Source organism: Oncorhynchus gorbuscha, linkage group LG01 (genome assembly GCF_021184085.1).
Source record: "Oncorhynchus gorbuscha isolate QuinsamMale2020 ecotype Even-year linkage group LG01, OgorEven_v1.0, whole genome shotgun sequence".
Taxonomy (NCBI): domain Eukaryota; kingdom Metazoa; phylum Chordata; class Actinopteri; order Salmoniformes; family Salmonidae; genus Oncorhynchus; species Oncorhynchus gorbuscha.
In genome coordinates, this window is record NC_060173.1 from 20,062,992 (window position 1) to 20,090,669 (window position 27,678).

Consider the following 27,678-nt stretch of genomic DNA (forward strand, 5'->3'; position numbering starts at 1 on the left):
CCATTTCCTGTGTAATAATGTATTTAGGGTCTGTCATTCAGCTTTACCTTCAGATTGGGAGTGAAGGGGTCTGGAAGTCTCATATTACGTGGGAAGGCACTCAGGATCAGGTTGCGGAGCTGGATGCAGTTGGGCGGGATGACATCACAGAAGCCATAGTGGTAGTCACACAGGAACTCTGGGAAGTCATGCAGCAAGACAAGCAGGACACGCAGGGTACCCTGAGGACAGGAGAAAAATCCAGTCAGTCAGGTTACTAGTCATTTCAAGGGGGAAAAAAACAAACATTTAGAGCAGTTTACATACCTTGTAGAGGATTTGCATAGGTTTGTTGAGCTCAACATTCCTCAGGAAGGGCGCTAGGTATTTGAAAAGATCAATGAGTAGCTGGGCATACATGGGCCAACCCTAAGACAAAATAAAGCAAAGGTTATCAATGGTTGCTTTTAAGCAGCAAAAACACCCACCCAGACATTGCATTAACACGTTAGTGACTTGTCCTTGCCTTCTGCTGAGGGGTGTGTGCCAGCATCCTGGCGATGAAGATCCGGTGAGAGATCAACTCCAGCCAAGCGTAGACAAAGCCAGGGGCTTTGGTAGGCCTCAGGATGTGGAAAGTGTTGCTGTGGATATATGGGGAAAAGAAATATACATCATACGGAGTTGAGGAAAGTAACCTTTAAGATGTCTTGACAATCAGTGATCAATATTGTCTAACAGACATGGCAGCATTTACCAGAAGGCAGTGAGGGTCTGGAAGTTGATGGTCTCCAGCACATGCTCGGGGGCATTGAGCTCAAGCAGCAGCATGATGAAGATGCGGTGGTAAGGCAACTGCTGAAACTCTGTCTGTCTTACATCATGGTCCTGGATCAGCACTCCAACCACAATACCTAGAACCTGAGACCAGTCAAGGGGCATTCAGGTGAGCATAGTAATCATGACATCAAGAGCATTTCTTATCTTAAATCTGATGTGTATGAAAAAAAGAAAAAAAAAAGAAACATTTAGTTGACATTGCAGTTTGAGGTTTTCAAATGTAAGATTGTCTTTGAGAGATCTTTACAAAACAGAAAGCTTATTATTCAGCCTCCATGGTGAGCATCCTCCTAATTCTTACCTTGTTGAGCAGGTTGATCTTGGTGACTGTGTTGGTGGCCTCTCCAGAGTGCTTGACCAGCAGAGCGATGAGGCGAACAAAGGCGTCCAGGTTGTGGTAGCACTTGGCTCTGATGATGGCGGCGCTGGCCGCAGGATTGTGCTGCTGCTCGGCCTGGGCGCGGTAGCTGATCTCCACACACATCTCTGTGCACAGCCGGAAGAAACGTGTGATCAGGTCATCGGTCTTCAGAATGCCCTGCTGGTGCATCTGGGGAGGACAGCAAGTACAGTAGTGAAAATTGCCATTCGCTTCTACAGTCTTCCATAATGTAGTTAGAATTGTTGTTTATTTTTTCCTGAAATTAACAGCTATTGTGTATTTTAATTTTATTAGGGATCCATTATCTGATCCCAAGGAAGCAGCTACTCTTCCTGGGGTCCAAACACACCAAGACACTTACATTACATCATAGAACACCACATATCCACAACCCAAAATGTATGATAACACAATGTGCTTGCACATGTGTCGGTAGCTGTGCATCTTTTCACAGTTCCCGCTGTTCCATAAGGTGTATTTTTATCCGATTCTACTGCTTGCATCAGTTACCTGATGTGGAATAGAGATCAATGTAGTCATGGCTCTATGTAGTACTGTGCGCCTCCCAGTCTGTTCTGGACTTGGGGATTGTGAAGAAACCTCTGGTGGCATGTCTTGTGGGGTATGCGTTGGTGTCCAAGCTGTGTGCTAGTAGTTTAAAAACAGACAGCTCTGTGTATTCCGCTTGTCAACACGTCTTAGTGATGAAGTCACTCTCTACCACTGAGCCAGGAAAGATTGACAAGCATATCATTAATGTTAGCTCTCAGTGTACATTTAAGGGCCAGTCGTGTTGCCCTGTTCTGAGCCAATTGCAATTTTCCTAAGTCCCTCTTTGTGGCACCGGACCACACGACTGAACAGTAGACCAGGTGCGACAAAACTAGGGCCTGTAGGACCTGCCTTGTTTATAGTGTTGTTAAGGCAGAGGAGCGCTTTATTATGGCCAGACTTCTCCCCATCTTAGCTACTGTTGTATCAACATGTTTTGACCATGACAGTTTACAATCCAGGGTTACTCCAAGCAGTTTAGTCACCTCAACATTCTCAATTTCCACATTCATTACAATATTTATTTGAAGTTAAAGTGAATGATTTGTCCCAAATACAATGCTTTTAGTTTTAGAAATATTTAGGGCGAACTTATTCCTTGCCACCCATTCTGAAACTGCAGCTTTTTGTTAAGTGGTGCAGTCATTTCAGTCACTGACGAGTATAGGTGGAGTCATCCAGCAGCATACCACCCTGCATACCACTGCTTGCTTGCTTCTGAAGGGTTGGTCCTGGTCAGTTCTTGGATGGGAGACCAGATGCTGCTAGAAGTGGTGTTGGAGGGCCAGTAGGAGGCACTCTTTCCTCTGGTCTAAAAAAAAATATCCCAATGCCCCAATACCCTGTGTAGGGTGCAGTCTTTCGGATGGGACGTTAAACGGGTCTCCTGACTCTCTGAGGTCATTAAAGATCCCATGGCACTTATCGTAAGAGTAGGGGTGTTAACCCCGGTGTCCTGGCTAAATTCCCAATCTGGCCCTCAAACCATCAGTCACCCAATAATCCCCAGTTTACAATTGGCTCATTCATCTCCCTCTCCCCTGTAACTATTCCCCAGGTCGTTTCTGCAAATGAGAACGTGTTCTCAGTCAACTTACCTGGTAAAATAACAGATAAATAATAAAGAAAAAAATCTGCATACAGACACTGGCTTTACTCATTAGGAAAAAAAAAGAGGCCTAGACGGCTGCCCTGGGGAATTCCTGATTCTACCTGGATTATGTTGGAAAGGCATCTATTAAAGTACACCCTGTGTTCTGTTAGACAGGTAACTCCTTACCCACAATATAGCAGGGGTGTAAGCAATAAAAAATAAAAATAAAGTCTCCAGAAGCAGACTATGACCGATAATGTCAAAAGTGACACTGAAATTTAACAGGGCGGCAGGGTAGCCTAGTGGTTAGAGCGTTGGACTAGTAACCGGAAGGTTGCAAGTTCAAACCCCCGAGCTGACAAGGTACAAATCTGTCGTTCTGCCCCTGAACAGGCAGTAAACCCGCTGTCATTGAAAATAAGAATTTGTTCTTTAACTGACTTGTGTAACAGCTGTAATTTGTGTAACAGCTGTGCTTGTTGAATGTCCTTTCCTATAAGCAGCTGAAAGTTTGTTTACTGTAAAATAATGTATCTGGTCAAACCATTTTTCCCCAAAAGTTAACTAATGGTTGGTAATAGGCTGATTGGTCTGCTATTTGAGCCAGTAAAGGGGGCTTTACTATTCTTAGGTAGCGGAATGACTTACGCTTCCCTCCAGGCCTGAGGGCACACAATTTCTAGTAGTCTTAAATTGAAAATATGGCAAATAGGAGTGGCAATATCATCTTATTATCCTCAGTACTTCTCCATCCAAGTTGTCTGACCCCGGTATCCTGTCATTATTGATAGACAATTTGTTCCTCTTCCACACTCACTTCACAGAATTCAAAATTACACCGCTTGTCTTTCATAATTTGGTCAGTTTTACTTGGAAAAGTACAGTTTATTTTATTGTTTAATCATGATTTCTCAATACCATTGCCAATTGGTTGTGCAGGCAGACTTATTTGCCATTCCTTTTGCCTCATCCCTCCCAACTATACCATTTTTAAATTCCTCAATCAACAGGGATTTAACCGTTTTTAGTCATTTTCTTAATGGGTGAATGCTTATTAGTAATTGGAATAAGCAATTTCATAAATGTGTCGAGCGGCACCATAGACCAACAAATACTCTTTACATCAACATAGGAATCGCTACAAAATGTATTGTATGACCTCATACACTATATTAGGCCCAGCCTTTATAACTTTGGTTATCCTAGATATGGCTACTATATTGTGATCACTACATCCAGATACTGCTTTCAAGCAAATTTCTGCAGCATTAGTAAAGATGTGATCAATATATGATGATTTCATTCCTGTTGGTAACTACCCTGGTAGGTTGACCGATAACCTGAACCAGGTTGCAGGCACTGGTTACAGTTTGAAGCTTTTTCTTGAGTGGGCAACTTGATGAAAGCCAGTCAATATTTAAAAATCACCCAGAAAATATACCGCTGTTGATGTCATGGCCAAAAGTTGAGAAGTTTCACTGCTGCCTCAGTTTGTATGATGGCAATTTGCATATACTCCAGAATGTTATGAAGAGTGATCAGATGAATTGCAATTAATTGCCAAATCCCTCTTCCCCATGCAAATGAACTGAATCCCCAAAAACATTTCCACTGCATTTCAGCCCTTCCACAAAAGGACCAGCTGACATGTCAGTGATTCTCTCGTTAACACTGGTGTGACCGTTGTGTGACTGTTGACAGGGACAAGGCTGGAGATCACGGTCATGCGGATTGAGTTCAAATAACAGACTGGAAGCTTCAAAAGGAGGGTGGTGCTTCGAATCATAGTTCTTCCTCTGTCAGCCATGGTTACCTGCAAGGAAACACGTGCAGTCATTGCTTTGCACAAAAAAAGGCTTCACAGGCAAGGATATTGCACCTGAATCAACCATTTATTAGATCTTCACAACAATTGAACCACTCCTTGATGAAGGCTTCAGGGCGCCCAAAAATGTCCAACAAGCGCCAGGACCATCTCCTAAAGTTGATTCAGCTGCGGGATCGGAGCACCACCAGTACAGAGCTTGCTCAGGAATGGCAGCAGGCAGGTGTGGGTGCATCTGCACGCACAGGGAGGCGAAGAATGAGATGGCCTGGTGTCGAGGGCAGCAAAGAAGCCACTTCTCTCCAGGAACAACATCAGGGACAGACTGATATTCTGCAAAAGGTACAGGGATTGGACTGCTGAGGACTGGGGTAAAGTCATTTTCTCTGATGAATCAATCCCCTTTCCGATTGTTTGGGGCATCCGGATAAAACCTTGTACGGAGAAGACAAGGTGAGCACTACCAACAGTAAAGAATCCTGAGACCATTCATGTGTGGGGTTGCTTCTCAGCCAAGGGAGTGGGCTCACTCACAATTTTGACTAAGATCACAGCCATGAATAAAGAATGGTACCAACACATCCTCCAAGAGCAACTTCTCCCAACCATCCAGGAACAGTTTGGTGACGAACAATGCCTTTTCCAGCATGATGGAGCACCTTGCCATAAGGCAAAAGTGATAACTAAGTGGCTCGGGGAACAAAACATTGATATTTTAGGTCCATGGCCAGGAAACTCCACAGACCTTAATCCCATTGAGAACTTGTGGTCAATCCTCAAGAGGCGGGTAGACAAACAAAAGCCCACAAATTCTTACTTAGTCCAAGCATTGATTATGCAAGAATGGGCTGCCATCAGTCAGGATGTGGCCCAGAAGTAAATTTGACAGCATGCCAGGGTGGATTGCATAGGACTTGAAATAGAAGGGTCAACACTGCAAATATTGACTCTTTACATCAACTTCATGTAATTGCCTTTGACACTTATGAAATGCTTGTAATTATACTTCAGTATTCCATAGTAACATCTGACAAAAATATCTAAAGACACTGAAGCAGCAAACTTTGTGGAAATTAATATTTGTGTCATTCTCAACTTTTGACCACGACTGTACATTATCAAGCATTTCACACGTTATTTAGATAACGTTAGCACATGGTGGTCTATAGCAGCTTCCCACCAGAATGGGCTATAGGTGAGGCAGATTAACCTGTAGCCATATTCCTTCAACAGTATTTAACATGAGCTCTTCAAAGCTTTTTAGGAATGTGGTTCTGAATATAAAAACAACATCTCAGCCATTGGCTGAGATTTTATAACCATGTATTGCTACCACTGTATCAAAGGTATTATTCAAGTGAGTTTCAGAGATAAAATATGAATATCTGTTACTAGCAAGTTATTAAATTTCATGAACCAAGCTAGAATATGTTAACGTGGGAACAGTTATAACTCTGGTTCATAGGCACATGATTACTGCATACAATAGCTGGAGGATCAGCAGAGGCATTCAGAGGGACATAAATTAAGTTACATTGTGTCTACCAACACCGTGAAGCATTATGTCAACTCAGCGTCACAATGGTAGGGGTTAGCTGAGCTGGGCTTGGGTCATTTTTTTATTTATTTTTATTTTACCTTTATTTAACCAGGCAAGTCAGTTCAGAACACATTATTTTCAATGACGGCCTGGGAACAGTGGGTTAACTGCCTGTTCAGGGGCAGAACGACAGTACCTTGTCAGCTCGGGGGTTTGAACTCGCAACCTTCCGGTTACTAGTCCAACGCTCTAACCACTAGGCTACCCTGCCGCCCCAGTGTAGCCATTGTCTCAACATAGCCTTGTAATGCTGTGAATGGATCCAGGAACACAAATTACTAAGATTTTAGTATAAATGTCCAGTTTCATAAGTAACACTGCTGCTTGGTAAGCACAACAGTGGGTTCCAAAATAATGGGGTTGCTACCATGAGCACTAAGACCCACTCTGTCAAGGACATGACTTGTGCTGTGTATTTTAAGGCAAACCAAGTAACTGCCTTGGAGGAACCTATCATAAGGCAAAGACGGTTAAAAAGACAAGTGTGTGTGCTGTACCTGGCCCACAAAAGCAGAAAAGGCCTTGGTGCTGTCCCGGCCTGCGGCTGCAGAGTGGTACAGGTTGACCCATTCCCTCAGCAAGTACTCCGCCTTCTCCCTCAGGCCCGGCGGGTCGTCGTACTCAGACGCTTGGGAGATGCCAGAGTGCATCATAAAGTTGGGTCCTCCATGGGCCCGGTCGATCATGGCCTCGTAGTTAGAGCGGACCACATCCATCAGCTGAGGAAGCCTGGGGATCACAGGACACAAATCAGTTAGAAAACTAAACATATGTACACCAACACCCCAATAAACTCCATATCTCCAAGGTGTTATTCATTGTGCACCAAATGGAAGACAACGAACTGAAAATAGGGACAGCCTAGACTACAAAATATAAATGCGCCACATGTATAGTGTTAGTCCCATGTTTTATGAGCTGATATTAAAAAAAGATCCCATAGATTAGGGCATAATAAATGTATTTCAATTGACTGATATCCTCATGTGAACCAACGCAGTAAAATCTTTGAAATTGTTGCGTTCATGTTTTTGTTCAGCATATTAACACCCATTTTACAGTGTGTCTTAATGAACACAACCCAAAATCCTAATTAAATTAGGACAGAAAAGGACTCACCCCTCAGGTGCATTGGCCCTAGAGTGTGCGCTGGTTCTCATCAGAGTCTCGATGGTGTGGAACAGGTCGGCCTCTGTGATGTGGCTCACACTGCGCTCATCCACCAGCAGCAGCTTTACCAGCTGCATGGCAAATGCCACTGCCATGTAGTGCAGACCGTTCTCCATAGACTAGACAAGAGAAACATACACACAGGGATTTTAAGATAGTGACGAAGGGACGGAATACACCACATGCCCATTATTCCGTTGTATAGAATCAAGATGGACTATTGACAGATGGCATTGCTCACACTAGAATATCTCAATGCTTAATAAAAGGTGTGTAGTGGTGTTTACCTGTGCCAGGTGCAGGTCGTACTGCTGCATGTTGACCAGGTGGTTTCTGATCAGCAGCTCCACAGCCTCCACATTGTACTTGTACTCATCACGGCACTCAATCAGGCACCAGGAACAAGTAAAGATATCAAACATTAAATTAATGAGTGGATTTAGTTTCCCCTCTTCATTCGAGCAAAAAACTTAACCCAACCAACAGGAAGGTTAAGGGGATACCAACCTGGTAATCTGTTTGTTGCACCATTGTGGTCCGTATGCCCGTCCGTCCTGGAGGGCTTTGAGCACCAGCAGGTGACACTCTCTGTACCGCAAGAGCAGGTCAGCATCGGCACCACTGGTGGCATCGAGCAGACCCTCCACAGCCTAGAACAAGGAAGGAGAGATGAGGGACATTGGAAGAGATCTTTTCTACTGAGACCGGTGTATTCATAAAGACAACTAAACAACTTTTCTATCCATGTATGTTTTCCTAGTGTTGTTGTGTGCGGAGTAGTCCCTAACCTTCTGCAGCAGGCCCAGAGCAGCAATGCCATCCCGGGAGTTCCTGGCCAGGGCCACTGCCTCCAGCAGACTGCGCAGGGCTTGAGTCTGGGGGTTCATGGCCAGCGCTGGGGGGATGGCATGGAGGTGCTGCTCCAGGTCCGCCATGCACTTGTCATAAATCTGAGCCACATCGTCTGTGGCCCATGCCTGTTGCTGTAATAAACACAGGACAGAGACATTTATATGGTACTTGAGTAAAGTTCTTAAGCTTAAAATCAGATTGGTTTATGTCAAAAACAGCAGAAAATGCAATTTCAGGGAGTTCTCTCTTCCAGTGGTATGAGAGTCTACCTTCATGGGCTGGGCAAGGAATCCAGTGGGCTGAGACAGGTCGTTGCTGGGTAGGAAGCCTGGAACATTCCTGGCAAACTCCTCGTACACCGCCAGCTGTTTGGGGTCTACTCCTCCAACCTATGGTAGAAATTTAGCTCAGTAAATAGTCCAGATGCAAACGCAGTCTTTGATAAAACATTTAATTTACGTTTTCTTGACTATACCGATAATAGGAGAGAAAGTAGAGTGCCAAAAACTAGGTGTGCTCACCTTGAGTCTGATCTGTTCTGGCATGCGCTCTGCCTGGTAGGTCAGCACCACAGGGTCGCAGTAGCGACGACCCTCCTGACGGGCGTGCTTCCTCAGCTCAAACTCCTACAGGAGAGAAAGCGTAAAGGTACAAGTCAGCCATCATACAAAAGTAGTGGACAGTATACAGACAAGAGCAGCATCCCAGTGCCAATATGGTGATGAGCCCATAACCACTAACCGTGGCCAGTCTCTTGTCCATCTCTGGGCCAGCCTTCTCCACTGCAGTCTTCTGAATGAAGCAGCAGGCCAGCTCACAGTTGTCCTGGGCAACCCTAGCAGCAGCCTCCTCCATCATCTCTCTCTGCTGGGGGGTGGGAGCCTGGAGGGAGACAGGACCAAAGCTATAAGCAAAAGGAACACTAATAAGACTTATTTTATATAGTGCTTTGTGGAAGTGAATGAAGGCGACTGTACCCTGAGGGCTGCGGCAAAGCTGTTCTTCAGGTTGGTAGCGATACTCATGAGAAGGGGCTCCCGGCAGGTGATCATGGCCATGCCAGCGGTCAGGTTACGCATCATGTGATGGGCAGCCACACGCATGCGCGACTCCTCGGAGTCCAGGGCAAAGTCCTTCCTGACAATCTGCTCGCAGGTAGTCATGGCGATCTTGATGGAACGGTCCACCACAGGGTGGACAAGCTCCTGCACGGCCCGCTCAATGGACTGTCTCACACACTGCTTCAGCTGAGGGTGGGCTTGGAGCAAGGGGATCTGCAGGGAGAGAAGTCTTAGTACCATGTGTAGGTCACAACCCAGGTGTTTGAGTGAGAGTGCTACTTACATTGATGTTGATATTGATGTGAGGGGCTAGCCCTGCAAGGGCGTACACATTGATGTCATGATAGCTAAACTGTGGGGTAGGGGGACCAGTAGCTGAGCAAGTGGTGGTTGCGGCAGGAGTGGATGGCGCAGCTGCAAATGGAAGAAAGTCTCCTGTTGGTTACAAAATGCTATTTTGATTAAAATTACAGCCCGAGAGCAGCAGCTCGATGAACAGAACAAATAAAAAAAAGCAGTGGGTTAAATGTTCTTGGCAAAACACTTGAACAAATGTAGGTTATTGAAATTGAAATGATCGTATTATGAGCTAAAATCATTCAACAAATTATGCTGAAATATTTCCATTTCAATATACATGGGGACCAACATCACAATCAGATGAAACAAACATTCAAATACATTTGTTAGAAAGATATTCACACACCGACAAGGGGCATCCCAATTTGAAAGTGCTGGATACCTGTGCTAACAACAGGGAGCATTTCTTCAGGGGGCTTGGCCTCTTTCTTTGGTGCAGAGAGCTGTTCCTCCAGGCTCTTCAACTTGTCTTTGTCCTTCAGAAGGGTGCCAGGCTTCAGGTCATTGATGTCCAATGATAAGTTCTTACACAGCACCTCAATCTCAAACTTCAAGTTCAGCTGTAGTGAGAAAAGCACAATGACAAATCAGTACCTGAAAACTTTTAGAAACATGGTGTGACTGGTAGATGAAAGAGAAGGGGTTCCCTGACCTTGAGATCATGCTCTGTATGCAGCTCTGCCAGAACATTCATGATGGCCATCGTCCAGGGATTCTGGGGTCGAAAAATCTGAGGATATTAAATGGCTTTTAAGTCAACCTGCTCTTAAAAACATTGAAGGCATAATAGATAGGAAATGTGCCAATACACAAACCCAGTGCTAACAAGTCAAAATAAATTACCCAGAGAGCTATTGGCTCCTAAACAAAACATTTATATTTTTTTAAACAAAAATATTGCGCACATACTCTGCACCTCTTTGCTTCCTCTGGAGGTGGGCTTTAATGCGGTCTATACTTGTCTACGTCATCTAGCTCTGACTGGCTCCCTGTCTGCTGCTGTAGGTACTCTGCCTGATGGAACTGGCTCACTTTCTTTTCTGTGGATCAGTCTTAGGGCCCATTATTTCTCTTGACCATGCGACCTGCCCAAGAAAAACTAGTCTAGTAATAGGCAGGCCGTAGTCAGGGGAACTACTCCAGGCCCAAATATTGTCTGTTGTGTTGGCCGTCTCGCTATTCCTGCCTGCCGGTGATGGCTCAGTCTGTGCTGGGCTCAAGCTCACTGAACAATTTGCACTGTCAACAATGTAAAAGTTTTCCTAGAAATTAAAATGTGAATCCAGATGCATATTGATATACTTAAAAATGTTGGTGAGAATGTGGCTTTACCACGCTACGTAAACTGGATTCCAGGACTTTGGCCACAAACGGGACCACATAGAGTAGCTCCTGCTGCCCCTTGACATACGCTTCCAACAACAGGGATTTCACCTCCAAATCCTAACAGGAAAAAAAATTAAAAACAGGTTAAACACAAAATACCATCTTGGGGCACAATTACAAACATTTGGTTAATTGTTGGGAGGAAAACAAAATGGAAAGTTTAATACAGGCCAACATTTAAAAATGAGGAAATCTACTCACTGTGTACAGGATGGGCTTGTTTTTAGCCAGAGTGATCATACCAAGCCAGTGACCCAAATTCTTCAGTAGGGATCGATCAGAGAAGTTTGCAGCTGCCTTATCAGAGGTAAGGAGAACCTGTCACAGGGAGAGAGAAAAGGTTAGCAATGAAATATATCTTTATCCGATGAGTTTACAAACTATTGTCCATAAAAATTGATTAAGTGAATAACTCTTCACCTTGATGTTTCTGTAAGTTTCATTCAGGGCCATTTTGACAAACTCTGGGTTCTTCAGGGTGTCCAAGAAGTTGGAGTACAGGCTGTGGAAGTTGGGCTCAATGCTGACCCTCTTCATGACCAGATACTGAGAGACCCAGGGCATGAACTCCTCTTTGACAGTCTCCTTTAACTCCTCAACCTTGAGAGTTAGATGAAAGTACAGAAGTATTAGTAGAAGTAATAGTAGAAATCTTGTCCAAAACCAAGATCCTCAATATAGCATGCTTTTGCAACACCAGATAGTAAACAAAAATATATCTATGACTGACCTTCTGTGTCATGTTGGATTGTGACAGGTTATTGAAGATGAAAGCAATTTTCTCTTGAACATTTTCTGGGGGTTCCACAATCCTCTCGGTTTGGTCTGTTGCTACTAGAAGTGTGTCGATGTTTGTGGTGTTGATTGAAGGCTGAAATTACAATATACATTCAAAACAAAATGCTGCTATTCTATATTATAAGCTCTTCTTGGGAAACTTCAATTCTTAATGAGTGCATATTTTCCAAACAACTACACTACTGGAGAATTTCTTCAGTGACATAGCTTCAACCAACTCATTATTTTAGGCTTGTCACACATTTGTTAAAAATGAAAATATTTCCTGGTGTTTACATTCCTTTAGTCTTTGTAAACTAAAATGAGCATTTCAAATGTGAAAACCAGAGAGCGTTCCTCATAGAACGGTTCAGAATGTTGCCATTGACACAAACTATGGCAACGCAGGAAAACTGATGCACTGGTTTGCTAGTCATTTTACATGACCAGAGAAAAACATTGGCATATATATGGTGCAAGTGACTCCCTGATGTTTTCCCCAGGTACTCACCGGCACATCCTTCTTGAAGCTGCCAGGGGTAGGCCGGGTGATGGTAGTGTTTTTGGCGACAGTGGTGGTGGTGGTAGCTGTGGTGACCAGGGTGCTGGGCTGTCCAGGCTGGGGGGCTTTGGGAGGCTGAGACAAGGCCTGAACTTGCGCCAGCGCCAGGCTTCCTGGGGTGGTGATGGATCCCTGCATCTTCACCGGAGGGTCCCGTGACTGTTGGCCATACTCGATATACTGCACGCACAGGATATTCGAAAGTGCCAGAGCGAGAGACTTATTTATCGTGAAGTAGGATCCGCACCTTTGGCTAAGATGTTACGGATATCAGTATAAAAACAAGGAAGATGCATGTACAGATTAAGAATGAGCGATTGTGTCACAAATATACAAGAAATCCAATTACCTCTTGTAAATGATGGGGGAATTGCAGAAAGTGGCCGATTGAGGCCAAGTGCTGACAATATTGGGGATAGTCCTTCAGTCTAGAGAGGGAAAGATCAAATTAGTCCTACAGCAGTCACAGATCATTTGAGTCACACATGCGCAACATGCAAATATTCAGTGTGGAATTCCATTAAGCACCTGAAGACTGATAATAGTCAATTACCTATTTTTGAATCTATCTAGAGCAGCGATTCCAAAGTAATACATTTTGGACCCAAATGGCTTCCTCAAGGCTTCGAGTACATATCGAAGGGCCAGTCCGAGGGCCATGTAGGTGACAAGGCCTTTCTCAATGATCCCCCCGAACAGGCAGGCGGTGATGTGTAGCTCCTTGTCAGGGTACTGGGGGAAGAAGCGGTACTCCTCAAACAAGTTCCTCAACATACAGTTAAAGACCTCACGCTCTCGCTTGATGGTGGAGTCCTTGAACCTTTGCAGCATCTCCAGCACCTGCCAGAGAGAGACAGGTGCCAAGGATTTAGCATCTGCAAGTTTGATAAACATGGTCACTGGATAAGTGCCTGCAACACCCTGCAGACTAGAAATGTCACAATACCAGAATGTTTACTTTAATACCAGGTTTAGTATCACAATTAGGGTTTTCACGATACCAGTATTGACACTCAGCGGTGTTGTGGTAAGGAAACAAAACATAAAGCAGACAAATTGAGGAAAACAGTCCTAACGTTGATAACAAGCAGCCTTATGTTGTCAACCAAAATCACATTTACTTTCCAAGCTATAGCACCACTATTTTGCATACATTAGATTTAATAAAAGACCATGGAGTTCAGCCTGCTTTGTGTTTTCCTTTTTGACATGGAAAATCAGGTTGTCATATCGCGACAACTCTAATCACAAAACGATACAGATGCAAAAGAATATAGCATATTAGCCACTTGACTTCTGTAGGTAAAATAAGAGAAACAAATAACAAATGTGGACAGCCTAAAATCCTTCTACAAAACCATATAAGACAGCATACAAAATAATACAATAAAATTGGATACATAGAATAAATGTGTTTATCTATGGCCAAATTATATCAATGTTAAAATTAGAACGTTAACCCTTTAAGCTAGCCTCTCTTTTGAGAAAGTTCCGGCTACAGTATCCAATACGAATGCTAGATGTCTTTTTGTAGAGCTTTCTTTTTGTAAACTATCAACAGTAGCCTATTGCTAATTTGCTACTATATTCACTATTGAAAGTTGACTTTAGCAAATAAATTTCCCTAAAAGAAAAAAATAAGCTCTGCAAGTGGATTGATGAGAGCTTTTTAATAGTCTGCACAGCTCGTGTGTGCTGTGTGAATGCATCAGCTCGGTCAAGTGAAGAGTGGGTGCTTGAATGAACGGTCAATCATATTGCTCAAATATAGCATGAGTTTTGTGCGGGTAAACTCACTATGACACCAGCAGTTTTCTACAGCAGACTGCAACAGAGCATATAAACGCAATCAATGCGCTGAGAAGTTACTGGCCCAGTCGACAAATGACCAGACATTATCTTGTCAGTCAGTGTACGACACATTTAACCAAAGAACCAAACATTTGGAACTAAACTGTTTTCCATGTTATAGTACCAAAAAATGCCCAAAGTTTCGGTGTACCGTGCAACACTACTGCAGACCATTTTATTCAGAAACTAACCTCATCCACAGACATGGTGGGGTGTGGGGGGTGGTTGTAGATGCGCTGGAAGTAGCTGTTAGCCTCATCGTCAATCTCCTTACTAAAGTGCTGGTTAGCCTCTGGCCACACCTGAGATAGGTCAGCTGGGAAAAAAAGGCGATAGACGAAATCAAACAATACTGCCAAAGAAAGCCCCTCAGAATCATTTTTTAAATGATTCTGAAGGGATTTGTGATGGACGGCAGCAAATAAAAAAACTATTTATAGTGCAATTTCACCTTAAGACTTTACACTATCAAAGCAATAAACAGACAAATAAACATTCAATTAGAAGCATAATAATTTGCGTTTAATGGATGACTAACCTGTATTTCCTCTGATTCAATATTTTTTTTAGATGAACTGTTAAAGCATTTGAGTCAAGTAAACCCTCATTACTTCAAGAGGCTATTAGGAGATACTAAGAATATTTTCAGAGGAAATACTCAGTCACACCACCAACACTTACAGGCCATCTTACTCTGCTGAAAGGTGGGTGGATTCAGGCCTGGTGTGCTCATCTTCCTTGTCCCAAACGGATCACTGCTCACCGCTGGCATTCCAAGACCAGAACCAATACCAGAGCAAATGCCTGATCCCAGCGGACCTAGACAAAAGAAAAACATCCCACTTCAGTCCTCCATATAGTGTAATCAAAACACTATGCAAATATCTATGGCACGTTCTCTCCTCATACCTGGGTTACCTAGCTGTGAAGAGAGACTTCCAATCCCCCCAAATGGTGTGCTGGGGTTAGACAGTGGAGGGAAGGCCTTAGCTGGGGACTGGGGGTTGCTGAAAGCAGAGCCCAGCGGGGTGGGAAAGCCCTGCATACTCTGTGTGTGAGAAGTGGCAGAGCTGCCCAGGTTGAGGGAGCCCATGGCTGTCAGGGGATCCATCTAACACACAGAATGGAGCACCAGGTTGAGAAACCGGTCTTTCAGGCTAATGTTCACAATTATGTTATAAGACAAAACAATTGATTCAAATTTAGGGGATGATGAAAGTAATGCTTCTAGTTGATACACATTCCCCCAAATAAAACGCTCTTCACCTGGAGAGGAGACACCGACACTTGCACAGGGGAAATTGCATCTAGGCTGCTGGTGCTGGGAGCACGTCCCTTTGGCATGACCCCTGGTGGCGGCTGGCGGGCTTTGTTCATGACGTTGCTACAGTTGGCAGCCATGGTCAAGATAGTCTCGGAGAGCTCTTGAGTGACGCTCCTGAAAAAAAACATTTAACATATACATACACCAAAAAAAGAAACATCCCCTTCTCAGGACCATGTCTTTCAAACATCATTTGTAAAAATACAAATAACTTCACACAGATCTTCATTGTAAAGGGTTTAAATACTGTTTCCAATGCTTGTTCAATGAACCATAAACAATGAATGTACATCCACCTGTGGAACGGTCATTAAGACACTAACAGCTTACAGACGGTAGGCAATTAAGGTCACAGTTATGAAAACTTATGACACTAAAGGGGCCTTTCTACTGACTCTGAAAAACACCAAAATAAAGATGCCCAGGGTTCCTGCTCATCTGCGTGAACATGCCTTAGGAATGCTGCAAGGAGGCATGAGGACTGCAGATGTGGCCAGGGCAATAAATTGCAACGTCCATACTGTGAGATGCTAAAGACAGCACTACAGGGAGACTGGACGGACAGCTGATCGCCCTCGCAATGGCAGACCACATGTACAACACCTACACAGGATCGGTACATCCGAACATCACACCTGCGGGACAGGTACAGAATGGCAACAACTGCCCAAGTTACCCCAGGAACACAATCCCTTCATCACTGCTCAGACTGTCCGCAATAGGCTGAGAGATGCTGGACTGAGGACTTGTAGGCCCTGTTGTAAGGCAGGTCCTTACCAGACATCACCGGCAACAACGTCGCCTACAGGGCACAAACCCACCGTCGCTGGACCAGACAGGACTGGCAAAAAGTGCTCTTCACTGACGAGTTGCGGTTTTGTCTCACCTGGGGTGATGGTCAGACTCGCATTTATCGTCGAAGGAATGAGTGTTACACTGAGGCCTGTATTCTGGGGTGGGATCGATTTGGAGGTGGAGGGTCCATCATGGTGTGGGGCGGTGTTGTCACAGCATCATCAAACTGAGCTTGTGGTCATTACAGGCAATCTCAACGCAATGCGTTACAGGGAAGACATCCTCCTCCCTCATGTGGTACCCTTCCTGCAGGCTCATCCTGACATGACCCTCCAGCATGACAATGTCACCAGCCATACTGCTCATTCTGTGCGTGACTTCCTGCAAGATAAGAATGTCAGTGTTCTGCCACGGCCAGCGAAGAGCACGGAGCTCAATCCCATTGAGCACACCTGGGACCTGTTGGATCAGAGCCGTTCCCCCCAGAAATGTCCGGGAACTTGCAGGTGCCTTGGTGGAAGAGTGGGGTAACATCACACAGCAAGAACTGGCAAACCTGGTACAGTCTATGAGGTGGAGATGCACTGCATTACTTAATGCAGCTGGTGGCCACACCAGATACTAACTTACTTTTTATTTTGACCCCCCACCCTCCTTGTTCAGAGACGCATTCAATTTCTGTTAATCACATGTCTGTAGAACTTGTTCAGTTTATTTCTCAGTTGTTGAATCTTATGTTCATTGAAATATTTACACATGTTAAGTTTGCTGAAAATAAATGCAGTTGACAGTGAGAGGATGTTTCTTGGCTGAGTTTTATAAAAAATAAAAACAAACATTTCTAGCTGAATATGATCTTTGTAGATAATACAAGATAAGTTGAAATTTAATGAATTATGAAACTAGACCTTAAAGCACCATACAACATGACTGAGTAATGAAAGAGCTAAATTGACCATAGGCCCCATGATTCGAGCTCTGATAGGTAAACCCACCCTGCACAGGACTGCAGACAACCCAGCATGGTAGCCATCGTTTCCGGGGGAAGGAGGGCGCTTTTGGGCTGGTCTTTTTCTAGGGCCAGACCACCAATGATAGAGGGACAACGTCTCTTCAGGAATGTAACACACGCCTGGATGAAGGGCTCCTAGAACAGCAAACAGGTCAATGACTCATGTACTAGATCCCTATAACTTCTTATAGCAAAGTGTATGTATGTATAGTGGTTGTAATTGCTGTAAATTAAAGGCTCAACTCACACCACTCACCCCATGCTCCCGGATTTTGTCAGTCAGCCATTTGTCAAGTTTGAGGTATTCACGGCGAGAGGCAAGTGCAGCAAGGTCGATAACGAAGGCAAATGGAGTACCATTAAGCAGCATAGATAGAGACTGAAAAACAAGAGGAACAGTTTGGATATTGCAAAAAAAAATATTTGCAAAGTATTTTATTTATTTATTTAACCAGGTAGGCAAGTTGAGAACAAGTTCTGATATACAATTGCGACCTGGCCAAGATAAAGCAAAGCAGTTCGACACATACAACGACACAGAGTTACACATGGAGTAAAACAAACAGTCAATAATATAGTAGAAAGAAGTCTATATACAATGTGAGCAAATGAGGTGAGATAAGGGAGGTAAAGGCAAAAAAAGGCCATGGTGGAAAAGTAAATACAATGTAGCAAGTAAAACACTGGAATGGTAGATTTGCAGTGGAAGAATGTGCAAAGTAGAAATAAAAATAATGGGGTACAAAGGAGCAAAATAAATAAATAAAATAAATACAGTAGGGAAAGAGGTAGTTGTTTAGGCTAAATTATAGGTGGGCTATGTAGAGGTGCAGTAATCTGTGAGCTGCTCTTACAGTTGGTGCTTAAAGCTAGTGAGGGAGATAAGCGTTTCCAGTTTCAGAGATTTTTGTAGTTCGTTCCAGTCATTGGCAGCAGAGAACTGGAAGGAGAGGCGGCCAAAGAAATAATTGGTTTTGGGGGTGACCAGAGAACCTGCTGGAGCGCGTGCTACTGGTGGGTGATGCTATGGTGACCAGCGAGCTGAGATAAGGGGGGCCTTGACCTAGCAGGGTCTTGTAGATGACATGGAGCCAGTGGGTTTGGCGATGAGTATGAGGCGAGGGCCAGCCAACGAGAGCGCACAGGTCGCAATGGTGGGTAGTATATGGGGCTTTGGTGACAAAACGGATTGCACTGTGATAGACTGCATCCAATTTGTTGAGTAGGGTATTGGAGGCTATTTTGTAAATGACATCGCCAAAGTCGAGGATTGGTAGGATGGTCAGTTTGACAAGGGTATGTTTGGCAGCATGAGTGAAGGATGCTTTGTTGCGAAATAGGAAGCCAATTCTAGATTTAACTTTGGATTGGAGAAGTTTGATGTGGGTCTGGAAGGAGAGTTCACAGTCTAACCAGACACCTAGGTATTTGTAGTTCGCCACGTATTCTAAGTCAGAGCCGTCCAGAGTAGTGATGTTGGACAGGCAGGCAGGTGCAGGCAGCGATCGGTTGAATAGCATGCATTTAGTTTTACTTGTATTTAAGAGCAATTGGAGGCCACAGAAGGAGAGTTGTATGGCATTGAAGCTTGCCTGGAGGGTTGTTAACACAGTGTCCAAAGAAGGGCCAGAAGTATACAGAATGGTGTTGTCTGCGTAGAGGTGGATCAGAGACTCACCAGCAGCAAGAGCGACATCATTGATGTATACAGAGAAGAGAGTCGGTCCAAGATTTGAACCCTGTGGCACCCCCATAGAAACTGCCAGAGGTCCGGACAGCAGACCCTCCGATTTGACACACTGAACTCTATCAGAGAAGTAGTTGGTGAACCAGGCGAGGCAATCATTTGAGAAACCAAGGCTGTCGAGTTGACAGAGTCGAAAGCCTTGGCCAGATCAATGAATATGGCTGGACAATAATGTTTATCGATGGCGGTTAAGATATCGTTTAGGACCTTGAGCGTGGCTGAGGTGCACCCATGACCAGCTCTGAAACCAGATTGCATAGCAGAGAAGGTATGGTGAGATTCGAAATGGTCAGTAATCTGTTTGTTGACTTGGCTTTCGAAGACCTTAGAAAGGCAGGGTAGGCATATTATTATTATTATATTATTATTATAGGATAAATATAGGTCTATAGCAGTTGGGGTCAAGAGTGTCCCCCCCTTTGGAGAGGGGGATGACCGCAGCTGCTTTCCAATCTTTGGGAATCTCAGACGACACGAAAGAGAGGTTGAACAGGCTAGTAAATAGGGGTGGCAACAATTTCGGCAGATAATTTTAGAAAGAAAGGGTCCAGATTGTATTTTAGAACATCAGCTGACTGGATTTGGGAAACTGATAAATGGGGAAGTGTTAAGGGAATTTTTATCAATGATGACTAATTATGTATACATTTCAATCAGGACTGACTAGTCCAAATGCTATTATGTACTGTACATAATGAATTCTCTCTCTTGCTCCCATTCCCAATTGTATATAATATAGTCAGGAGTTTAGTAACAATGACGGTCTGTTCCTTTGTACAAATGAATGAACTATCTCCAGATGGCAGGGACGGACTATCTCCAGACTGTCTAGAATGTTGATTTATACTGACTGACCTTGGCTTCAGACGAGGAGGGAAGGCTCGAGAACTATAGGGCCTCTCTACCGGTGTCATGAAGAGATAGAACATTTTGAAAACGCTGACGTCATTTTCAGTTTATAACCTGTGGAAAAATGTGTATGTAACCAGTACTCTCTTGAATTAAACGCTTTTACCTGACTTAAGACCGGGGCTCTGTCCATTCTTATAAAAATATAGGGTCTTACAAACTCTTAGAATGCATTGACAGAGTATTTAATTCTGATTGGGAAATAACAGAGAAATTTAGAATTCCTTCAACAGGAAGGCTTGGGCGAGTTGCTGTGGGGGGTGCAGTGCTGTTGACCGGGGTAGGAGTGGCCAGGTGGAAACCATGGCCAGCCGTAGAAAAATGCTTATTGAAATTCTCAATTATAGTGGATTTATCAGTGGTGACAGTATTTCCTATCTTCAGTGCAGTGGCCAGCTGGGAGAAGGTGTTCTTATTCTCCATGGACTTTACAGTGTCCCAGAACTTTTTTGAGTTAGTGTTGCAGGAAGCAAATTTCTGCTTGAAAAAGCTAGCCCTGTGTATAATGGTTTCTAGATTCCCTGAACAGCTGCATATCACGGGGGCTGTTCGATGCTAATGCAGAACGCCATAGGATGTTTGTGTTGGTTAAGGGCAGTCAGGTCTGGGGAGAACCAAGGGCTATATCTGTTCCTGGTTCTAAATTTCTTGAATGGGGCATGTTTATTTAAGATGGTTAGGAAGGCATTTAAAAAAAATACCCAGGCATTCTCTAGTGACGGGATGAGATCAATATCCTTCCAGGATACCCCGGACAGATGCAGGCAATGAGGCAGTGACCGCTGAGATCTTGGTTGAAGACAGCAGAGGTGTATTTAGAGGGCAAGTTGGGTAGGATGATATCTATGAGGGTGCCCGTGTTTAAGGCTTTGGGGAGGTACCTGGTAGGTTCATTGATAATTTGTGTGAGATTGAGGGCATCAAGCTTAGATTGTAGGATGGCTGGGGTGTTAAGCATGTTCCAGTTTAGGTCGCCTAGCAGCACGAGCTCTGAAGATCGATGGGGAGCAATCAGTTCACATATGGTGTCCAGAGCACAGCTGGGGGCAGAGGGTGGTCTATAGCAGGCGGCAACGGTGAGAGACTTGTTTTTAGAGAGGTGGATTTTTAAAAGTAGAAGTTCAAATTGTTTGGGTACAGACCTGGATAGTAGGACAGAACTCTGCAGGCTGTCTTTGCAGTAGATTGCAACACCACCCCCTTTGGCAGGTCTATCTTGTCTGAAAATGTTGTAGTTTGGGATGAAAATGTCAGAATTTTTGGTGGTCTTCCTAAGCCAGGATTCAGACACAGCTAGAACATCCGGGTTGGCAGAGTGTGCTAAAGCAGTGAATAAAACAAACTTAGGAAGGAGGCTTCTAATGTTAACATGCATGAAACCAAGGCTATTACGGTTACAGAAGTCATCAAAAGAGAGAGCCCGGGGAATAGGAGTGGAGCTAGTCACTGCAGGGCCTGAATTCACCTCTACATCGACAGAGTAACAGAGGAGGAGTAGGATAAGGGTACGCCTAAAAGCAATAAGAATTGGTTGTCTAGAACGTCTGGAACAGAGAGTAAAAGGAGGTTTCTGGGGGCGATAAAATAGCTTCAAGGTATAATGTACAGACAAAGGTATGGTAGGATGTGAATACAGTGGAGGTAAACCTAGGTATTGAGTGATGAGAGAGATATTGTTTCTAGAAACATCATTGAAACCAGGAGATGTCATCGCATGTGTGGGTGGTGGAACTAATAGGTTGGATACGGTATAGTGAGCAGGACCAGAGGCTCTACAGTGAAATAAGCCAATAAACACTAACCAGAACAGCAATGGATAAGGCATATTGACATTAATTAAGGCGAGGCATGCTTAGTCGAGTGATCAAAAGGGTCCAGTGAGTAGTGAGGTTGGTTAGGGTCACGGCGATTCAGACAGCTAGCCGGGCCATCGGTAGCAAGCTAGCATAGGATGGAGGTCTGTTTTTGGAGGTCTGTTGGTCCTTCTGTAGCTCAGTTGGTAGAGCATGGCGCTTGTAACACCAGGGTAGTGGGTTCGATCCCCGGGACCACCCATACGTAGAATGTATGCACACATGACTGTAAGTCGCTTTGGATAAAAGCGTCTGCTAAATGGCATATATTGTTTTTAGCCACCTCGTACGTTTCCGTCGGTAGGATTAGTGGGGTTCCGTGTGGTGGTGGGGGATCAATCCAATTCACAAAAAAAAACAATAGATAGTTAGAGGACCAAGACAAAATTAAAAATAAATAAAATAACGATTAGCAGACCGCAGATTGGCGTTCAGGTAACGTCGCGACAGAGGAGCCAGCCGGATAACTCCCTCTGGTAGATAACGTCGGTAGTCCAGTTGTTAAGGCCCGGTGGGGCTCCTTTTCGGCAGTAAAACGGGTCCGGATAGGTGATTGTAGCCCAGGAGTGACTGATGGAACTCTTCAGCTGGCTAGCTCCGGAATAATTTATGTTTGCTCCGGAATCGACGTAAGCCGATAGTCACACGGATAGCAGCTCGCTAGCTGCGAGATCCAGGTATAAATGTCCAGAGTTAGCGGTTGAAATCCGGGGACATTGAGAGAAAAATAGGTCCGGTATGTTCCAGTCCGAGCCGCGCAAAACTGGCGATAGATTTGAGCTAAAAAATAGCTGATGACCACAAATCGTGGTTAGCTGAATTACTAACGATTAGCCAGTAAAGAGGCTAACTAGCTTCTGATTAGCTTCTGGCTAGCTTCTATGGAGGATTACAGATTTGAGGTAAATAAAACTTTCTTTAAAAAAAAATTGAAATTGGTGAGGCGGGTTGCAGGAGTGTTTTGAAGATGAGTTTAAGGAAAATAAAAAATATATATAAAATGTATGCGAAGAAAGATATATATATGGGACAGGACGAGGACAAAAGACGTCTGAACTGCTTTGCCATCTTGGATTGATACAGAGTAACAAAGTTAGAGTACAAAGTAGCCTTATATAGAATACAAAATCAAAAATGTATCTTTTGACCAATGGGTAAAATGGGTTAATTATGTAGATTAAAAAAAACTAAAAAAATGACATGAGGTTGGGACCATCATAGTCCATTCAAAACTTATTGGAGTTTCTACCCTTGTAGGATGGTCAAAATTAGGGCAACTAAATCAATGAAGGCCAGAGAAAGAAAAAAGGTAATAAATCAAGAGAAAATTGCATTGCATCAGTAAGGCTGGATTGTGTGCGAGGATTAACCTGTTTGGGCTAGGGGGCAGCATTTTCACTTTTGGATGAAAAGCATGCCCAGAGTAAACTGCCTCCTACTCAGTCCAGATGCGGATACAGTGGGGCAAGAAAGTATTTAGTCAGCCACCAATTGTGCAAGTTCTCCCACTTAAAAAGATGAGGCCTGTCATTTTTATCATAGGTACACTTCAACTATGACAGACAAAATGAGAAAAAATTCCTGAAAATCACGTAGGATTTTTAATTAATTTATTTGCAAATTATGGTGGAAAATAAACTTTTGTTATTGACCAAATACTTATTTTCCACCATTATTTGCAAATAAATTCATTAAAAATCCTACAATGTGATTTTCAGGAATTTTCGTTCTCATTTTGTCTGTCATAGTTGAAGTGTACCTATGATGAAAATTACAGGCTCCTCTTTTTAAGTGGGAGAACTTGCACAATTGACTAAATACTTTTTTTGCCCCACTGTATATGCATATTATTAGTCGTATTGGATAGAAAACACTGAAGTTTCTAAGAAAACTGTTTGAATGATGTCTGTGAGTATAACATAACTCATATGGCAGGCAAAAACCTGAAAAAATCCAAACAGGAAGTGGGAAATCCGAGGTTTGTAGTTTTTCAAATCAGCCCCTATTGAAGATACAGTGGGATATTGGTTGTTGCACTTCCTAAGGCTTCCACTAGCTGTCAACTGTCTTTAAAATGTTGTTGGCTGAATGAGAGGGAAATGAGTCAGAGGTCTGCCAAAAGTCACGAGCTCAGTCACGCGCATTCACATGAGGTCGCTCCAGTTCCATTGCTTTTCAAAAGACAATGGAATTCTCCGGTTGGAACATTATTCAACATTTATGATAAAAACATCCTAAAGATTGATTCTATACATCGTTTGATATGTTTCTACGACCAGTAATATAACTTTTGGGAATTTTAGTCCGACCTTTCCGCTGGATGTTGCATAAGCATTTCGATTTGTTTACCAAACGCCCTAACAAAACTTTATAGAACAAATCAAACATTTGTGGAACTGGGATTCATGGGAGTGCATTCCGATGAGGATCATCAAAGGGTAAGTGAATATTTATAATGCTATTTCTGACTAATGTTGACTGCGCAACATGGCGGATATTTATTTTGGCTGGTTTGGGCTCTGAGCTCCGTACTCAGATTATTGCATGGTATGCTTTATCCGCAAAGTTTTTTTTTTTTTTAATCTGACACCGCGGTTGCATTAAGGAGAAGTATATCTAAAGTTTCATGCATAACAGTTGTATTTTCATCAATGTTTATAATGAGTATTTCTGTAAATTGATGTGGCTCTCTGCAAAATCTCTGCATGCTTTGGAAGCAAAACATTACTGAACATATCATGCAAATGTAAAATTAGATTTTTGGATATAAATATGAACTTTACCAAACAAAATATACATGTATTATGTAACATGAAGTCCTATGAGTGTCATCTGATGAAGATCAAAGGTTAGTGATTAATTTGATCACCATTTGTGCTTTTTGTGACTCCTCTTTGGCTGGAAAAATGGCTGGGTTTTTCTGTGACTTGGTGGTGACCTAACAATCGTTTGTGGAGCTTTCGCTGTAAAGCATTTTTGAAACCAGACACTGTGGCTGGATTAACGATAATGTTATCTTTAAAATGGTGCCTAATACTTGTATGTTTGAGAAATTTGACTTATGAGATCTGTTGATTTGTATTTGGCACCCTGCAATTTCATTGGCTGCTGGCGCTAGAGGAACCCTGTTCCCAGACAGGTTGATCAGCATGATCATTACACAGGTGCACCTTGTGATGGAAACAATAAAAGGCACCTACAATGTGCAATGTCTCAAGTTGAAGTAGCATCAAATTGGCATGCTGACTGCAGGAATGTCCACCAGAGGTGTTGACAGAGAATTGAATGTTAATTTCTCTACCATAACCCATCCCCATAATTTTGGAGAATATGGCAGTATGCCCAACTGACCTCACAACCGCAGACCACGTGTTACCACGCCAGTCCAGGACCTCCACATCCTGCTTCTTCACATGCGGGAGTCAGACCAGCAACCCAATGAAACTGATGGGCCTATGCCCTCCCAGGCCCACCCATGAAATTCATAGATTAGGGCCTAAAGAAATTTGTTTCAGTTGATTGATTTCCTCATATGAATGAACTGTAACTCCGCAAATCTTTGAAATTGTTGCATTTATTTTTTTTTTCAGTATACTACCCCAATCAGATGAACTTGTGGATACCATTTGTATATGTCCGTGTCCAGTATGAAGAAAGTTTGAAGTAGTTTCGCAAGCCTAGGCTAACTAGTGTTAGCACAATGACATTGTATCTGCGAGCTGACAATGCTATTTTCCTGAATCACCCCCCTCTAGTCTCCACTGATTTAGTCACCCTAATTTCAACCATCCTACAAGGGTAAAAACAATTGAGGTAAGAGATATTACATTTTTAGACATGGCATGACATGTAGTATTTTCCTATTTTAGTATACACTGTTCCTTTTCATGCGAAGTTCCTGTCATTTTAAGACTTCTCACAAAAACAAGAGTATCTATGAAATGTCACCAGAGCACTGAGTGTACCCCAAGCTTTTTATTTTCAAAACCTTTACATTTATTTCAGCTCGGGTCATGCTAATTTTGCAACCCACAGAAACAACTTGGAAGACGAGGACCACAAAATATAAAATCCTCAAACGTTTTAGGCGATAAAGCTACACCGCTCCTTCAGAGATTGGTGCTTATTATCGGATGTATTAGGTTACAATACCCAACTTTTAAAATATAATGTTAACGATATGTTAGGGAAACACCAGGCTGAACAATTCAGAACATGAATTGCGGTTGGAGCGAGTGGTCGCATCTGCACTTCGCTCCCGCGGGTAGTATAACTTTTTCATTATATTTCATTATAGCACAACGGTTTGATTTGTCTAATCTTAGCAATTTCTTCTCAGCTAGCTACATAGCCGTCTTTGTATCAAAGATAATTGCGTAATTATCGTATTTCGCCGTCCTAACGTAGTCTTCACTAGCCAGCTAGCTAACGTCCACTGATTAGCTGCACTGGAGAAACTATTACACTCAACTGAACGACTTGATTAGTGTAGTGTTAGCTAGCTACATAGCTGTCTTTGCTGTCTTCGTATCATCGTATCCAAGATAATTGTGTTTAGGTTTAGAGTGTGTAGTCTTAGAGTGATTATCTTAATTTACCGAGGTTAGCTAGCCAGCTATTTGTCGTCCTTAACGTAGGAGACTCTGCTAGCTAGCCAACAGCTAGCCAACGTCTTCTGAATAGACTCAACAACCCGGTCACATTCACAGGTAGTATCACATTTTCCCTTCATTTCATTACAGTACGACGGTTTGACTTGTTTGATCGTAGCTAGCTACATAGCTAGCTACATAGCCGTCTTTGTATCAAAGATAATTGTGTAGTCTAAAGCGATTTTCTAGGTTAGCTAGCCAGCTATTGTCGTTCTTTTAACGCAACGTAACGTAAACAACACTGCTAGCTAGCCAGCTAGCCCCCGAATAGCAACACTGCAGAAACTATTACACTCAACGGAACGACTTGATTAGTGTAGTGTCAACAACGCACCCACTGCCAGCTGGCCTACTTCAGCAGTACTGTATCATTTTAATCATTTTAGTCAATAAGATTCTTGCTACGTAGCTTAACTTTCTGAACATTCGAGACGTGTAGTCCACTTGTCATTCCAATCTCCTTTGCATTAGCGTAGCCTGTCAACTATGTGTCTGTTTATCCCTGTTCTCTCCTCTCTGCACAGACCATACAAACGCTCCACACCGCGTGGCCGCGGCCACCCTACTCTGGTGGTCCCAGCGCGCACGACCCACGTGGAGTTCCAGGTCTCCGGTAGCCTCTGGAACTGCCAATCTGCGGTCAACAAGGCAGAGTTCATCTCAGCCTATGCCTCCCTCCAGTCCCTCGACTTCTTGGCACTGACGGAAACATGGATCACCACAGACAACACTGCTACTCCTACTGCTCTCTCTTCGTCCGCCCACGTGTTCTCGCACACCCCGAGAGCTTCTGGTCAGCGGGGTGGTGGCACCGGGATCCTCATCTCTCCCAAGTGGTCATTCTCTCTTTCTCCCCTTACCCATCTGTCTATCGCCTCCTTTGAATTCCATGCTGTCACAGTTACTAGCCCTTTCAAGCTTAACATCCTTATCATTTATCGCCCTCCAGGTTCCCTCGGAGAGTTCATCAATGAGCTTGATGCCTTGATAAGCTCCTTTCCTGAGGACGGCTCACCTCTCACAGTTCTGGGCGACTTTAACCTCCCCACGTCTACCTTTGACCCTTTCCTCTCTGCCTCCTTTCCACTCCTCTCTT

The 27,678-nt window shown here is 43.5% G+C and overlaps 1 protein-coding gene across 23 annotated transcripts in view; it reads right to left on the minus strand.

Annotated features, from left to right (window-relative positions):
• The window catches only part of LOC124034344 (CCR4-NOT transcription complex subunit 1), a 44,919-nt gene that overhangs the window by 2,169 nt on the left and 15,072 nt on the right, over nucleotides 1-27,678 (minus strand). For 3 of the 23 annotated variants that reach the window (XM_046347432.1, XM_046347536.1, XM_046347422.1), the window contains exons 14-43: nucleotides 17,669-17,800; nucleotides 17,405-17,556; nucleotides 15,557-15,728; nucleotides 15,200-15,401; nucleotides 14,972-15,109; nucleotides 14,482-14,606; nucleotides 12,993-13,279; nucleotides 12,789-12,867; nucleotides 12,389-12,628; nucleotides 11,831-11,971; nucleotides 11,521-11,700; nucleotides 11,302-11,418; nucleotides 11,047-11,157; nucleotides 10,367-10,444; nucleotides 10,061-10,274; nucleotides 9,638-9,789; nucleotides 9,271-9,567; nucleotides 9,035-9,175; nucleotides 8,815-8,919; nucleotides 8,563-8,682; nucleotides 8,230-8,424; nucleotides 7,949-8,091; nucleotides 7,729-7,837; nucleotides 7,391-7,560; nucleotides 6,769-7,000; nucleotides 1,121-1,369; nucleotides 737-900; nucleotides 506-623; nucleotides 307-408; nucleotides 48-221 (exon numbers count right to left, since the gene is read on the minus strand). In XM_046347432.1, the coding sequence (XP_046203388.1) occupies nucleotides 48-221; nucleotides 307-408; nucleotides 506-623; nucleotides 737-900; nucleotides 1,121-1,369; nucleotides 6,769-7,000; nucleotides 7,391-7,560; nucleotides 7,729-7,837; nucleotides 7,949-8,091; nucleotides 8,230-8,424; nucleotides 8,563-8,682; nucleotides 8,815-8,919; nucleotides 9,035-9,175; nucleotides 9,271-9,567; nucleotides 9,638-9,789; nucleotides 10,061-10,274; nucleotides 10,367-10,444; nucleotides 11,047-11,157; nucleotides 11,302-11,418; nucleotides 11,521-11,700; nucleotides 11,831-11,971; nucleotides 12,389-12,628; nucleotides 12,789-12,867; nucleotides 12,993-13,279; nucleotides 14,482-14,606; nucleotides 14,972-15,109; nucleotides 15,200-15,401; nucleotides 15,557-15,728; nucleotides 17,405-17,556; nucleotides 17,669-17,800 (4,839 nt within the window). Of the gene's footprint in view, nucleotides 1-47; nucleotides 222-306; nucleotides 409-505; nucleotides 624-736; nucleotides 901-1,120; nucleotides 1,370-4,401; nucleotides 4,660-6,768; nucleotides 7,001-7,390; nucleotides 7,561-7,728; nucleotides 7,838-7,948; nucleotides 8,092-8,229; nucleotides 8,425-8,562; nucleotides 8,683-8,814; nucleotides 8,920-9,034; nucleotides 9,176-9,270; nucleotides 9,568-9,637; nucleotides 9,790-10,060; nucleotides 10,275-10,366; nucleotides 10,445-11,046; nucleotides 11,158-11,301; nucleotides 11,419-11,520; nucleotides 11,701-11,830; nucleotides 11,972-12,388; nucleotides 12,629-12,788; nucleotides 12,868-12,992; nucleotides 13,280-14,481; nucleotides 14,607-14,971; nucleotides 15,110-15,199; nucleotides 15,402-15,556; nucleotides 15,729-17,404; nucleotides 17,557-17,668; nucleotides 17,801-27,678 lie in introns of those variants that run through there. The other 20 variants (XM_046347619.1, XM_046347610.1, XM_046347475.1 and 17 more) reach the window with 18 other exon arrangements.